Genomic DNA, 14,519 nt, shown 5'->3' with positions numbered 1-14,519 from the left:
AATATTAATAAGCTAATTACTTTATTTCTTAGTACGAAAACTTCGGTATTAAAACTAATAGTCTTACTAAGACTACCCACAAGGACTTAAAGTTATATATTATTAATAATAACTCCGACTTATATACTATTACTTAAGTAATTAAAAAAATACTACGTAATAAGGCCCGTACTTATAAAGAGAGGGTAATAATAATAAAGTTTTATACTTACTATAAATACCTCCGCTATAACTAGCTTAGAACCGTCTCTAAAAAAGTTAGCTTAAAAATACTAAAGCTAATAAGTACTTAGTACTAAAGAGCCCTTCCCTTATTACTAACTAACTAAATTCCTCGCCTTCCCGATCTACTACCGTACTTTAATAACTTTATAAACTAATACTATCTCTCGTATAATTATAAATTACTTAATCTTATAAAGCGCAAAAAGCTACTTATAAAAATATATATCTACCCTTATTAGTAATTACGTTAGCTATTAATAAGTTTATTTTATTAATTTATAAATTATACTAACTTTATTACTAAATTAGAACGTTAAAAATACCCTACTTAATATTAAAAACCTTATTATCGTTACTACTCTACGTAAGTACTTAAAGAATAAGAATATTACTTATTATAATACTTTACTAACTCCCCCCTTTTTAAAAATACCTACCTCCTTAGTAATACTAGCCTAGTTAACGGCAAGGGTACTTAAATAACCTTATAAAACTTAAAACCTAGCGCTATAACTAATTAAATAGAGTATACGCTATAATTAATTAGCGTTTAAGTACGATAATAATAATAAATTAGCTTTATAAAGTACGTAATTAATAATAATAATAAATAGAAGTTAAGTAATAAAAATAAAAAAAGCTTAGTAATTAGTAATAAAGAAATATAGTAAATAACTTTAGCCTTTTCTAACCTTATTAATACTAATAAAACTATAACTCTAGTAACTTAGTTAGCTAATTAAAGGCCGTAGTTAAAGAAGTTTTAATTAAAATTAATAAAAATCGAGATTCGTTAAGATCTCTTAATTACTATAATAAAAACTAAAATAATTTTCGAATTATATAAGTTTATATAAATAGGTTCTGCGCGAGGCTAGCGACTAAGAAAATTACGATTATCCTATTAGTTAGAAAAAGTGGGACATAGCCCGCCTAGCCAACTAACACAGCCCCCCTAGCAGAACTCATATTGTAACGCAAAGATCTCGAAAGAATTTCAAGACAGGCAAGCGCCATTCTCCAATGTGTTTCCTTGAAATTGATGGAGAAGTCTCCGGCAACTGGACTCAGTAAAAAGTCGCGAAATGAGGAATGAAAAAGTTTGACCTCCAGGCCTTCCTCACTCGGAAGATCAAGAACAGACCTGAGAGGAACCAAGATACCACCAACTTGCGAAGGCTTGAGACCCAGCAAGCTGGCGATTGAGGTAACCGACAAAGGCTGCTCGAGGAGTATGATTGCGCCGATGACCTCTTTAAATCTTCCAAGCAGGATCATTCGCTCTGACGACGTTCTTTCGCCTCTGAACTGTCTCAATACTGGCTGATAGGTCTCTTGAAGTTTGTCGCTGACGCCTCCTTTCTGAACGGTCTGAACAAGCTTCAAAAGCTGTTCCTCTGGACTGCCGAATAGCTCGTCTCGGATGAAGCGGCAAGCTATTGCCGCGAACAAAAACAAGGGTATGGCGATGTCGACAAGGGCCTTGATCTTCTCCTGCCCAGGCCAATCCAGCTGTAGTTTCTGATTATTGATGCATCTCGCGTTCCACAAATTTCTGATCTCTGTCAACTGATGTCGAAGGTACAATGAGATATCTTTGGAGACAATCTCATTTGGTGTGTCATGTAGTCGAACTTCCCGGTACAATCCTTGATTGGGAGAACCACATGCATCGCGCACTGCAACCTCTGGCCTACTTGTAATAAGCAGCTTCAGACCGCAGCCATCGAAACATACAGCCTTGATCAGTAAACGCAATAAAATTTCAACGTCCTTCTCGTTCGAACACTCATCCAATGCGTCGAGTACCAGGATCAACTTTTTGGGCTCCCCTGGTTTTGAGGCTGCCAGTTTGAGTGGGTTGAAGACGAGCTTAGTGAATTGCTCCTCCATACTCTTGGAACAGATATTATCCGTCTCCTTGATCGCTTTTACTATGTACGGGCTTAACTCGGGTCGGCGCTGCGCTAGCTGACGGGCTAGCGTACCGAAAAACAACGACGCGCTGCCACGATCAACTTCTCCCCTTTTGAAAAAGAACGTGGCGCCGAGTATGTTGGTCTCGTAAAACTCATGAGCAATGGTCCGAGCTATGATCGACTTTCCCGTTCCAGCCAATCCACTGAGCCAATAAAGTTTCGGGCCAGTAGCATGAGGAGCCCAGGTTTCAATGTCGCGAAGAATATCAACTCTGGTACTTGGATGGCATCTCGGTTCGTGTTGATTTTCATAGCTGTCGAATTCAGCACCCTGAGCCATTGGCAATTTGTCCAGAATGTCATGATCGATTGTATCTTTTATGGCGATGACATCTTCCTTGACTGAATTGACTGACGTGCGTTGGTCAGAAATCGGGAAATTACAAGTAACGACTTGCGATGAGATTCTCTGTGAGCTACTCACTAGAAGACAATACTTTTGCTACAGACTGTTCATGCTCGAGGCTCTGACGCGGAATACAACAGACCAATGATTTGGCGAAAGAGGCGGCTGCCATGGCAGCGTAGCCCTGCCATTGCTTGTTTTTATGAGAGTCGGAGTAGTCACAGATTCCTCTTATGACTAGACAGGGAAAATGATTCATCAAACCAGCGGCTTCCATCTCGAAGCATAGCACGTTCTCTTCCTTTGCTAGTGCATCTCGCTTCTGAGCATCTTTCATTACCTGATTTGCAGAAGCTATCAGTCCGTAATGGACGACGGGCTCTGAACCAGGGTCTCGTTCCGGGCGATCCACGAAGTCGTCGGCGCAATAATCAGCCATTGACTTGTTTGCGTCATAGACAATGTCGCTGCGGAAAAGTTTGTCGGAATTGGGACTGGGCCGACCGTATTTCTTCTTCAAGATGTCATTCTTCAGGCGCTCCAAAATGTGCTCTTCAAGCGAGTTGCCTTCTATTTCAAGGTCAGAAATCAGCATGTTGAGGGCTGTTCTTAGAGCAAGGGGCGGCTGATTCAAGAACCCAGTCATCTCGAACTTCCCATCCTCGATGGATTTGCCAAAGTCGTACTGAATCACGCCGCCATAACCCTCAGCCGGGGAGCTGACAACGATGTCGCCCAAACGGACGTCATTTTTGGGACTCGGAGCGCCGCCGCCGATGCCGACCATAAGCCCTACCCTTATGTTCACAAATGTGCGGACCATGTCTCGAGCGACCACTGCCGCCGAGCTTTCTCCATATTCGCCATGAGGAAGGACCGCGATCGCGACGTTGTGCTTGCCCATGCGCCCGAGCTTATACGAGTTGTTGTCGTTTCTGGACAGCGATCGAGGCTCTTCGTGGACCTCGTCGAGGAAGAGCCGGGCTGCGACGAACTCAGGGACAATGGCGCAGATCCAGCCGATCGTATAGATTGATGGATCGGACATAGCGACTGATGACAGGGGTCAAGAGTACATGCGTGTGATGCGACCATCTGGTCAAATGATGGCGCGAACGTGTTTGATGAAAGATTGAATGTTGTGATATGCGATGAGGATGCCTGCCGCGCCCCAGTAGGCACCAACGGCCTTTGCTACTCAGGGAAGAATGAAGATGAGAAAATCAGAGTGAGGGGACTCAGCCTAGATGTGCGCGGGGAAGATGCTGACTGCATATACTGCTGTCAGCCCTAGATTTAGAACCAACATATGATGTGGCACGGCACATAGGCTGCAGCAGATGCAGCTTATCAAACATGATAGCTTGGCGCATGTTGGGTTGCGGCAGTTGACTTCAAGCTGCGTAGAATGTCTATCCGCTTGACTTATTATCTTCTATCCAGTGCACCCTCTTAAAGGTGGCCCCACGAGCTTTGCCTGAACTTGAGGCTCATGATTTTGGGAACTGGTACAGTAGGAGGCTAGCCTAGGTCAAATGGTCTAGCCCAGGGCCATACCTCACCGAGATTCCAGACCCGAGGGATCGACCCTATGTGCATCGCCTACCTTATCGTGTATATTGCCAAAACAGCTGGGACGCCATTACACCATCTACTAGGCGAAGAACCACTGTTAACAATGTAAGGCGATGAACAATCACCATATATTGCCCGTGAGGTTGGAGATGCGAGTCAGTTGTCGAAAGACACAACGGCCGAGTTCCCTTTCGAGAGCCTCGGTCTGCGAGAGACGCGTACGCCGCCAGTAACGTAACGAGCTCGCAGTGAATGTGGATCGGGACCCGCTTAGCGCAATGGCATCATCGAATGAGAAATCTCACCTTCCCGAATCGAGGTCGCGATAAGACGACAAAATCTCTTCGATTCCCATCCCCCCAGTCCGCCGATTGTCCATCCGAACCCCTTTCGCGACCTTTTGAGCGAGCCATGGCCCTTTGAGCATGATCTAGGCTTCAGCGCTACATTCAACGGTTGTTCAGCATTCCAATGAGGTGAAGATTTGGTTATCAATCGCGTTGCTCGTTTCCTCAGCATCGAAACCTTTTGTCTCCCGTGTGTTACCTTACAGGTTCAGACGATTACCTAAGGTAATCTCATTGAGTCTCGCGAGAAAGAAAAACGAGGAGGGCAAACGGGGCGCTTTATCAATCGCGGTTCTTTCTTATCGCTCGGGATCAGCTTTATTTCCCTCACCTTTCTTCCCACTCCGACGCTCGGTGAAGGAAGCACAAAGGCCACGAGTTGAGGACAAAGGGGAAACATGACAAAAGCGATGAGTACCGACACCATCCCGTTCCCCGGCGCCAAGTCGCCTGGCATCACCGATGTCACCCGCCACGCCTGGATCACGTCCGACGACGTCGAGGCCGCCGAGGCCTCTCGGCGCGGCCCGTTTGAGCCTCACGACGACCACAACGGCGATTTTGTCACCACCACCGAGGACCGCGACCTCAAGCGCGGCTTGGAGCAGCGCCACTTGTCAATGTTGGGTATCGCGGGCGCCATCGGCACCGGTCTCTTCCTGGGTCTCGGTGGCGCTATCCAGACCGGCGGTCCGCTTGGCGCATTGCTTGGCTATGCGACTGTTGGCTTGATCGTCTGCGCCGTGCAGTTCGCTCTCGGAGAAGTTTCGGCGCTCCTCCCCGTCACCGGTTCATTTGTCCGTCATGCCGAGTTTCTTGTCGATCCGGCCTGGGGATTCGCTATCGGGTGGAACTTGGTCTACGGCAACATTTTGTCTATCCCCTCCGAGATCACAGCCATCTGTGTACTCTTTGAGTTCTGGACCGACCTGAACCCCTCCGTCTTCATTGTCATTTTCATCATCTTGACGTTCGTTGTCGGCATCGCCTTTGTGCGTGTCTTCGGAGAGGTCGAGTTCGTCTTCGCTATGCTCAAGATCCTCCTCGTCATCTTCCTCATCATCCTCGGTCTCGTCATCGACCTCGGCGGCGTTCCGGGGACCCCCCGCATCGGGTTCAGGTACTGGCAAAGCCCCGGCCCCTTCGTGGAGCACATCGCGACCGGCGACTGGGGCAAGTTCTTGGGCTACTGGGGTGTCATGACCAGCGCCGTCTTCTCCTTCGCCGGCGTTGAGTCCCTCGCCATGGCCGCTGCTGAGACCCAGAACCCTCGCCGTGCCATCCCCCGCGCCTGCAAGCGTGTCTTCGCGCGTATCGTGCTCTTCTACATGCTCGCCGTTTTGGTCGTCGGTATGCTCGTTGCCAGTGACGACCCCCGCCTCGACGACGCCTACGGCACCGCTGCTCAGAGTCCCTTCGTCATCGCTGCCTCCGCTGCTGGTATCCCTGCCATCCCCAGCGTCGTCAACGCCGTCGTCATCACCTCCGCCTGGTCTGCGTCTAACCAGAGTCTTCTCGCCGGCACCCGTGTCCTTTTCGGTCTCGCGCTCAAGGGACAGGCCCCGAAGATCTTCCTCCGCACGACTGCCTGGGGTACTCCCTATGTTTGCGTCTTGCTCTTCACTGCTTTCATGTTCCTTAGCTTCATGAGCTTGTCGAATGGTGCATTGACTGTCTTCTGGTGGCTGGTAGACCTGACTGCGGCCGGTGTTTTGGTGTCGTGGTCGGCTATCCTCCTGAACCATATCCGTCTCAAGACAGCGATGAAGAAGCAGGGCATTGAGTTCAGCAGGCTGCCTTGGAACAACTCGTGGACCCGTAAGTTGAACAGTCTCGGATTACCTGATAAGACTTGCTAACAAAAGCGTGAATTTAGTCTACAGCTCTTACGTCGCCCTGTTCATGTGCATCGTCATTCTCTTCACGAGCGGCTTTGAAGTTTTCACCAAGGGCAACTGGAGCGCTAGTGGTTTCGTCTCGTCTTACTTGTGAGTCCACTCCCCTTGCTTAACCAGCATACCATGGGCGAGTTTGCTAACCACCTTGCAGGGATATTCCTCTGGTCACTGGCGCTTTCTTGATCTGGAAGTTCGTCAAGAAGACTAAGGGCGTCGTTCTTGAAAACATCCCGCTTCACGATGCTTTCGAGCAGGCCGATGCCTATCCCGAGGAGCCTGAGAAACAAGAGACTGGCCCTATACGGTTTGTCAGCTGGATCTGGAATTAATGGCATAAGCTTTGATGGTTGCCCATACTTAATTAGCACCCAAAGACGTACCTGCCCCGTAATAGTGTACAAATACTTCAACATTCAAGTTGTATATATAATATGTAGAGGCCAGCATCATAAGCCTGGTCTCCAACAAGACGGTTCAACACTGAGAATTGGTATTAGATTTTTCGAAGTGCAAACGGCGTGAGGTATTGTTAGTTTTGTGACCGTCTTAGTCCCTAGTGCGCCGCCGATTCCGCTGAACTACCCCAAGCACTTAGCTGGCAGAGGAATCCGGGGCCTGGCAATGGGGACTCTGCAACCGGCCCTTCTTCCCCAGGTATTCAGGGAATCCCCGCAACACTTTGACGTGTCTCGTGGTGATGTGCTTGAGGTGGGCCTCCAATTTTGGCCTGGTATGGTCGCAGCGCAGGGTATAAGGAGCAACTTCGGGCCTTTACACAGTACACAGGTGCAACACCGCAACGTGGACACCCGGAACTCTAAACGAAGCTCGATGCGATGTTGGTCCAAGCCAGCTATCCGTAACTGATTGCAGTTCCCGCATTGGCACAGTAACTTCTCAAAGAGCTGTTGTAACGTGATCTCTCGAAATTGAGTTGCATTGAACGGAAGCACTTCATCGGGATTTCCCAATGGACATGCCTTACGACTGCCACCTTTTCGCGGAGACGAAAAACCAAGTCTTCGATCCGCGTTACTTACCTTAGGTAAGCTGAAGCCTCTTGGTTGACCTCGGTCCACATATTGCTTTTGACAACTTGCGAGATCACCCTTATGCTCCTTGGTCCCGACAACTCGGTTCATTCATCAATCATCATCGCGTTCCCACGTGCGGTGTGGAGTCTAAGCCGGTAGTTCGCGTCGGGTCGCTTCTCGGGTCGCATGTCGGAAGCCATGGCGCGCAAACTTGGAACTATCGTCAGCCCAAAGTGGTGGGGCTAGCATAAACCAGTTCCTGATCGAATGTCGGCAAGACCAGCTGACAGCTTCCCGGGAGCACTCTAGCAACAGTACCGTCAGATGAAAGAACACGGCAAAAGGCAGCGACTAGCGCTAACAGTGGCTACTTGGAACAAAGACTTTTCTGTGTGCTGTTAGCGCAAAGAATTAGGTTCCACTTGATCGGATAAGAAATCCGTTTATGACATCGTTCCACGGACGACTTCCGAGGAGCGCACCCATGAATTCTTCTGGCGCAGGGCGCACCAGCGCGAGTCAAACTAGCAAGCATTCCCCCATCTTCCCACGCACACCCCAAAGCCCGGGCAGAGACGGCGCCGCGAATGAGCAACTCCTAAATCCTCCATGTTTTCTCCACCGGGTACCCCGTGGGGATGCGCCATCCGACGTGGTGGTAAAGGAGGGCAGGATAAATACTCTTTGACAGCCGGAAGTTTGTTGAATGTGACTCCAGTGTGTGCGCGTGTGTCATCGATCAGATAAACCGATCATTGCAGACTGCTCCGCCGCTCGAGCTCTATCGAATAATCCCCGCCAGCAGCAACGTTTCATCGCAATCATGGGTGGCTTCAAGGCTGTCGAGGATCGGCCCACGCCGAAGGAGGTGTACAACTGGAAACTCTACATCGAGGCAGCAATCATTGCCATGGGATCTTTCCTGTAGGTTTCGATAATGGATAGCTATGGCTACGACCAACAACTGATCTTTGGCAGTTTTGGCTACGATTCAGCGTTCATCGGAACCACGATTGCCCGCAGCAGTTTCAAGAGAGACTTTGGGATCAACTCTGGAAACTCGAATAACATCTCGAGCAATATCACATCAGCTTTTCAAGCCGGAGCCTTGGGCGGCGCAGTTCTTTGCTTCTTCAGTACGACATTCGGAAGAGGAGTTATTTGCAGCACACTGACTTGAGTCTAGTTACTGAACGCTTGGGTAGAAAGTGGACCCTCCAGGCTAATGTTGTCATCTTCCTCGTTGGCGCGATTTTGATGACTGCCGCCACAAACCAGTTGTCATTCATCTGTAAGTCAACTCCTCGAGTATTCGGACTTGAAGAAAACTTTGGCTAAGACTTATTACACAGACGCGGGTCGCGCCCTTACTGGCATCGGCTGTGGTGGTATCACAGCTACGGTCCCATCCTACATCGGAGAATTATCGATCCCCTCCATCCGCGGTATCCTCACCGGTCTCTTCGAAGTCGCATACCAGATTGGCAGTGTCATTGGTTTCTGGATCAACGTAAGTCGAAAAATTCTGACGACTACGCTACTTAGAAACCTTCAAGTACTTGTCCTAATCATTCGGGTAGTACGGCATTACGCAAACCATCGACCCGAGCCTGCCTGTCAGCTGGAGAATCCCAATGGCATTCCAACTCGTCCCCGCCGGCATCCTCTTCGTCGGAATCTTCTTCATTCACGAGAGCCCCCTCTGGCTTCTGCGTAAGAACAAGACGGAACGCGCCCACAAGGTTCTCGAGGGTCTCAGGGGATTGCCGATCGACCACAAGTGTAAGCAATTTTCATCGTGAATACCTTGCCATGAACGAAGAGAACTAACGCGAGGATACAAACAGACATGCAAGAAGAACTCGACCAATTCCAGAAGAAACTCGACGAAGAAAGAGCCGTTTCATCACAGTACGGAACCGGACAATGGGCATACCTCCGCGGCGTCGCCAACATTCTGGCCCGCAAGGGCATGTGGAACCGCCTTGTCCTCGTCTTCTGTGCCTTCGCTCTTAACAACCTTTCCGGAGCTGCCGCTATTAACTATTACTCAGTAAGGATCATATCCCTCAACAATTAGGCTGTCAAGACATAACTGGCTAATTCTGTCGTTAGCCCACGCTTTTCACATCGATCGGCATCACTGATGTTTCTCTATACACCGGTATCTACGGACTGATCAAGGGTGAGCTATGGTTAGCATGATGGCTGGGGACTCTTCGCTAACTCGGACTACAGCCATTGCATCTATTATTTACTTCATCTTCCTCATCGACCTCCTCGGAAGACGTTGGCCTGCCATCGTCTCCTCATTCATCTGCTCGATGTGCCTCTTTATTGTTGGTGCATACGTGAAGATTGGTCACCCTGCCGACATTATCGCCGCCGGAAAGGAGCTATCTGCCTCTACCGCGGCTGGTGGTAAGGCAGCTACTGGCATGATCATGATCTACTCTATCTGGTAAGTTCATGAGTTACTTATCATAAATTGTTTGAAGATTGTAATCTCTAACCATAACAATAGCTGGTCATTCGGCTTGAACGGTATTCCTTGGATTGTCAGTGCCGAAATCTTCCCCGGTGCCCTTCGCAACTTCACCGGCACCTATGCTGCTCTCGTTGTCTGGTAAGTCGACAATTATGCCCCTCTGAAAGCTCACCGCGTAAGGCATCTAACACATGTTCAGGGCTACTCAATTCGCCATCACCAAGGCCATGCCCTACATTTTCAGCTCTTTCGGCTACGGAACTTGGTTCTTCTTCGCTTCGTGGATGATCATCGCCACCTTGTGGGGCTACTTCTTCTTGCCAGAGACCAAGGGTCTTACCATGGACCAAATGGATGTCATCTTGTACGTCACTCTCGCAAGGATAAAACCCTGTAGTGAATCGATACTAACGTTTCTGTTAATAGTGGCTATGCTCATGATGCTCGCCCTGAACCTTCGACTAAGTTTGTCGACGCCACATTCGATGACAACAAGGCGAAGTCGAGCGAACACACGGAGGCTGTTTAGGGGGGAGAAGTATCGTAGTTGCGGAGATCGCACGTGTTAGCGAGTTCAATTTGACGAGATAAGGAACTAATGTTTATAGCTAAAGATGACAATTTGAGAATTTTCTAAAAGTGTATTGCAATTGCAAAGTCTGGAACTACCACAAGCTGAACCATTACCACAAGCTGAACCATTCTCGATCGCCGTCCCCTGCTGCAGCTGCCCTGTCTGGGCCTTGTTGTGCGTTGCTGACAAAGGCCTCTCCGATTAATCGAAAGGTGTTGTCTAGATCGAACAAGTTGCTGTTGCTAGCCTCGCTTGGGCCCCTTTCATCTTCTTCTCCTTCACCACGTGCCTGTTCTGCTTTGTGAACTTCTTTTTGTTTTTCGGCACCATCCTTGTCAATCTTTTCTTTCCTAGCATTCTCTTTTTCGGCCCTTTGCCTCGCCAACTCTTGCTTCCGCAATTCTTCAAGTTTCAATTCCTCTTTCACGCGCGTTGATATAGGAGCCGGCCGTAGAGTCAGAAAGACTGCGTGTTCTTTCACCCAGATGATTAAGTCGCCAACTTCAACCCCTGCTGGTGCTAAGCCCATTTGCCCCGTTCCGAGCACGATGAACTTTCTCCCGAGGGTGTAGTCCACATATTGATCGTATGCTGCCAGGACACTCGTGCCGCGCTTGTCAAACATTCGCAAGGGACCTCCTGGCGGAAGTGTAAAGGTTTTCTCTTGCCAACGATAGTGCTCGAAACTAGGCAAGACATCCGTTTTCATAAGATGTGCAAACTTGCTGTTGGAGGAGGATTGAACCTTTCGTTTTATAAGATAATCCCTTGCCATGGCCTCCAAGGATTTTAATGACGGATCGCTATGGGTAGGGATGTGTGGACGCGGGCTATTATCCAAGTTGCTTTCTCGAAGCTTCTGGAGAAGCTTTTGGTCATTCTCCATGCGTTCTGCTAGCAAGTCTGCAGCCTGCTTGAAAGTATTGTCCTGAACCTCGTCATTAGATCTTGCCAGAACCGCATTGAGAAAGAGATGTTTGCGACTGTCGTCCGACTGATTTGGTGGAAGATTGATCCCCTTCGCGGCGCTCAATGCTGCTTCAAAGCTTGAAACTTGGAGCTCTAAATCCGTTCTCGCATCCTTGAGAATGTTTCCTCTAGACTTCCCGAGATTGTCGTGCATTTTGGTTGCCAAAGCGACCTTGCCGATCACAGCTCCCTTGACGTGAAGTAAGTTGAACCCGCCATCAGAAACTAAAGAGTGATGTTTGTCGTCGCCTTTGAAAGCATCAGTCGAAGTCGGCTTTTGTCGCTTCGTCGGCGGTTTGGCATCATGAGGTAGAATGTACACGTTGACCTCGGCTGACCAGTCTGGAACCCATGATGGCAGGTTTTCGAATGAAGGACTCCTAGAGCTACCGATTCCTGCGTATCGCAGAAAGGCGAAGGCATCTCCGGTTCTGACAAGTTCTCGGGCAACCATGGTGTATACAACTTCAGGCGTACTCTTGTCAGTATAGTCCGGCTTGATGTGCTGTGGACTGTCTTTGGACTGTTTTGTTCGATCTAGAATGCTGTGCATACCATCCACCATTTCGCTGAAAGACCGTGTCGCCTTTGGTAAGGACCTCAGTAATCTGATTGTCTTTCGGCTCTGAAGGGGATTAGTCTTTCTCAGCCCGTCGGCAAACTCAACAATTGAATCCAAAGTGTCGAACATATCCTTGGCGGCTCCTCCCCGAGAAAAGATCTCGTCTGTGAAGACTTCGCTATGACGAAAGTTTGGATGAAACAACGGCGCGTTGCGTTCTTTTATAATTCCTAGCAAGGCGAACACATTGTCGACCGAAAGTGTTGATTTGAACCTAGACCCAAGTTTCAAAGCATCTTTCAGGGCAAGACGGTCAATCTCGTCAACCTGAAACCGCATATTCTCCATGATCAGCGCATTCATAAGATGTTCGTTGGTCAAGATAGACAGGTGGTCATCGTTTCCTGTTCCCGGGGCCAAGATCCGGCCCAGACCTTCTGCGAAATCTTCCCAGTGTATCAGCGTATTTCCACTCTGAAGTATGGTCTCTTTAGAAGCAGCAATTTCTTGAATGATCCAGACTCTTTCAAACCAGCTATTGGTTAAGAGAGAAAGGAGTTCTTGCCATCCGGACAAAGGTGACGACTTCAAATTGAGGAGCTCTGTCTGATCCATCTGTGCCGTAGTCACAATTCGCCGGACAAGCTCAAATGCCTTCGTTGCTACTGGAGTTTTGCCCAGCCAGCCGATAGTCGACGTGGCCTCCTCGAAAATTTCTCGCATCAGCCCGACTTGTCGACTCTTCTCCTGCGCGTCGGCCTGGTCAATGCAAATAGAGTCAATCCATAGAAGCTGAGAAAGGCGCAGCCTCCGCAACTGTACAAGGAGATCGTAAATGCTTGTAGAAACTAGGTATGGCGCTCCATCTACGAGAATGATTTGTGGTTCGTCTCCTGTAGCTGCCCAACGGTGAGACACTGCTCGATACGATGGAGGTGAATCTAAGGTTGCGTGGATGATATCGCATTGCACTGGTGAGTTCCGGAAGCAGGGCTGAGCCCGAAGCCGAAGAATGCGGAATTCGTTTGGTCGTCGCAATGGCTTATGCTTGAACTTCGTCATTCGCATCGCCATTCCATACCTCACCAGATACACGCCCATTCCGATAAGAACAGCAACCTTTAGCGAAGTGCTGACAGGGAGCACAAAAGGCTCTGTCCTAGCTGAGGTTGGATCCATCTCGAGGGCTTTGATGAAAAAGCTCGTAATCGCGAACCAGAGACACCCCCGGCGCTCCATTCGAAGAATGGGTGAAGCCTTTCCACCATGATGTCGTAGCCAAAACTCCTGATGAGGGTACTGGTTGACGAAGAGGTGCATTGTATAAGCTGCCTGGAAGGGAACCCCCTTTGAAAGCCAGAAGATCGAGCACAGCAACCACTCGACGGCCACCACAGGCTGCAAATATAGGTCCGGCCCAGTAAACCATAACCAGAAGGAGTAATGAAGAACTTCGGGAAGAGTAGTAACACACGCCCATACGACTACAGCCATGATTATTCCCTGCCTTCCCTCCGGAACGAATCCATTAATTGTACCCCTTGGGGCACTGAGCAGTAAACCGGGCAAGATTGGTGCGACAGCAGTAGGCCAGAAATCGGAAGATCCCAAGACTGTCTCCAAAGCAACCGATATATCGCGGAAGTCGAATAGTTTTCGGAACACAACACGTGCACCCGAGTAGATCACGGGCTTCAAGAAGAAACCGAGATCCTTCGGCAAGCTGGCGTACTTGCAACGAATCTGGCTGTCAGCGAAGAGGGCCAATGTGTATGGGTGAAAGTTGATATTCGGAAAGTACCAAGCTAGAAAGGCACTTAGATAAGTCCAAGGATAAATCTGGTTGCTTAGAGTTTGTCGATACTGAAGCAAGAGTGTCTGGTATATCCATCTTTGTTGCGATGGCAAGCCTTCGTCGACAACAAAAGTGAAGAACGCAATCTTGATCATCTCGACCGCGTCGTAGAAATCCTGCTGCAGCTTTCCGAGGAATTTTTTGTCGTAGTTATCTGGGTCAAAGTCCCAATCGGGATCAACATCCTGATCGTCCTTTTCCTCATCTTCAATGCCAGCTATCAGCTTTCTGAAGTGCTTCACAAATAGTTTCAGCTTCTCCATCGCCTGTATTTTCGGCGATTATTTCCTGAACCAAAATTGAGAAGTTTTGAATATCAATGAAGGGTAATAGTTGATCTTGAAATCTAATGAAACTGATTTTCTCATATGAAGGTCGAGTTCGGGGAGTCGATCATTTGGTGAAAAATGATGTTTGGGCATAATTGTCATCCTCAATCAGCCGTCTATGACGATCCATACAGTCTTGGGGAAATGAGTCGACGAGAATTTCTGGTCGATTGATAGCTTCACTTGCATGTTTATATGCTATCAGGTGATCATGGTGGTATTGTGGCTTGCCAACTCGATGGGAAAAAGATGGCTAGACTCGTGCGGCTGATCTGCACAAGCTGAAAAGAGCACAGAAACCTGCAGATCTGGACCTAACGCTGTTGTGAACCATGCAT

General features: G+C 48.6%; 4 protein-coding genes across 4 annotated transcripts; 2 read left to right on the top strand and 2 right to left on the bottom strand.

Moving 5' to 3' along the window:
• Window positions 1-1,099: 1,099 nt before the first annotated feature.
• CCOS01_01791 (pfs domain-containing protein) lies at window positions 1,100-3,598 on the bottom strand (the record flags this gene model as incomplete). Its single annotated transcript, XM_060449984.1, has 4 exons — window positions 1,100-1,106; window positions 1,370-1,746; window positions 1,963-2,555; window positions 2,629-3,598. 4 exons carry the CDS (start codon window positions 3,596-3,598, stop codon window positions 1,100-1,102), a joined length of 1,947 nt encoding a protein of 648 aa, XP_060318634.1.
• A 1,284-nt stretch (window positions 3,599-4,882) lies between these two features.
• Window positions 4,883-6,699, top strand: CCOS01_01790 (amino acid permease; the record flags this gene model as incomplete). The annotated part of the gene is made up of 3 exons (XM_060449983.1): window positions 4,883-6,290; window positions 6,349-6,460; window positions 6,522-6,699. The coding sequence occupies 3 exons, from the start codon at window positions 4,883-4,885 to the stop codon at window positions 6,697-6,699; spliced, it is 1,698 nt and encodes a 565-aa protein (XP_060318633.1).
• A 1,528-nt stretch (window positions 6,700-8,227) lies between these two features.
• CCOS01_01789 (uncharacterized protein) lies at window positions 8,228-10,421 on the top strand (the record flags this gene model as incomplete). The annotated part of the gene is made up of 11 exons (XM_060449982.1): window positions 8,228-8,328; window positions 8,383-8,540; window positions 8,591-8,695; window positions 8,757-8,914; window positions 8,985-9,186; window positions 9,252-9,457; window positions 9,520-9,589; window positions 9,643-9,865; window positions 9,929-10,030; window positions 10,092-10,256; window positions 10,319-10,421. 11 exons carry the CDS (start codon window positions 8,228-8,230, stop codon window positions 10,419-10,421), a joined length of 1,593 nt encoding a protein of 530 aa, XP_060318632.1.
• Window positions 10,422-10,575: 154 nt separating this feature from the next.
• Window positions 10,576-14,115, bottom strand: CCOS01_01788 (uncharacterized protein; the record flags this gene model as incomplete). The annotated part of the gene is made up of 1 exon (XM_060449981.1): window positions 10,576-14,115. One exon carries the CDS (start codon window positions 14,113-14,115, stop codon window positions 10,576-10,578), a length of 3,540 nt encoding a protein of 1,179 aa, XP_060318631.1.
• Between the last annotated feature and the right edge of the window lie 404 nt (window positions 14,116-14,519).

Source organism: Colletotrichum costaricense (genome assembly GCF_030867565.1).
Source record: "Colletotrichum costaricense strain IMI 309622 chromosome Unknown Scaffold_2.1, whole genome shotgun sequence".
In the NCBI taxonomy this organism is placed as follows: domain Eukaryota; kingdom Fungi; phylum Ascomycota; class Sordariomycetes; order Glomerellales; family Glomerellaceae; genus Colletotrichum; species Colletotrichum costaricense.
Note: the sequence above shows the minus strand (reverse complement) of the source record. Positions and strands in the feature narration are given on the sequence as shown.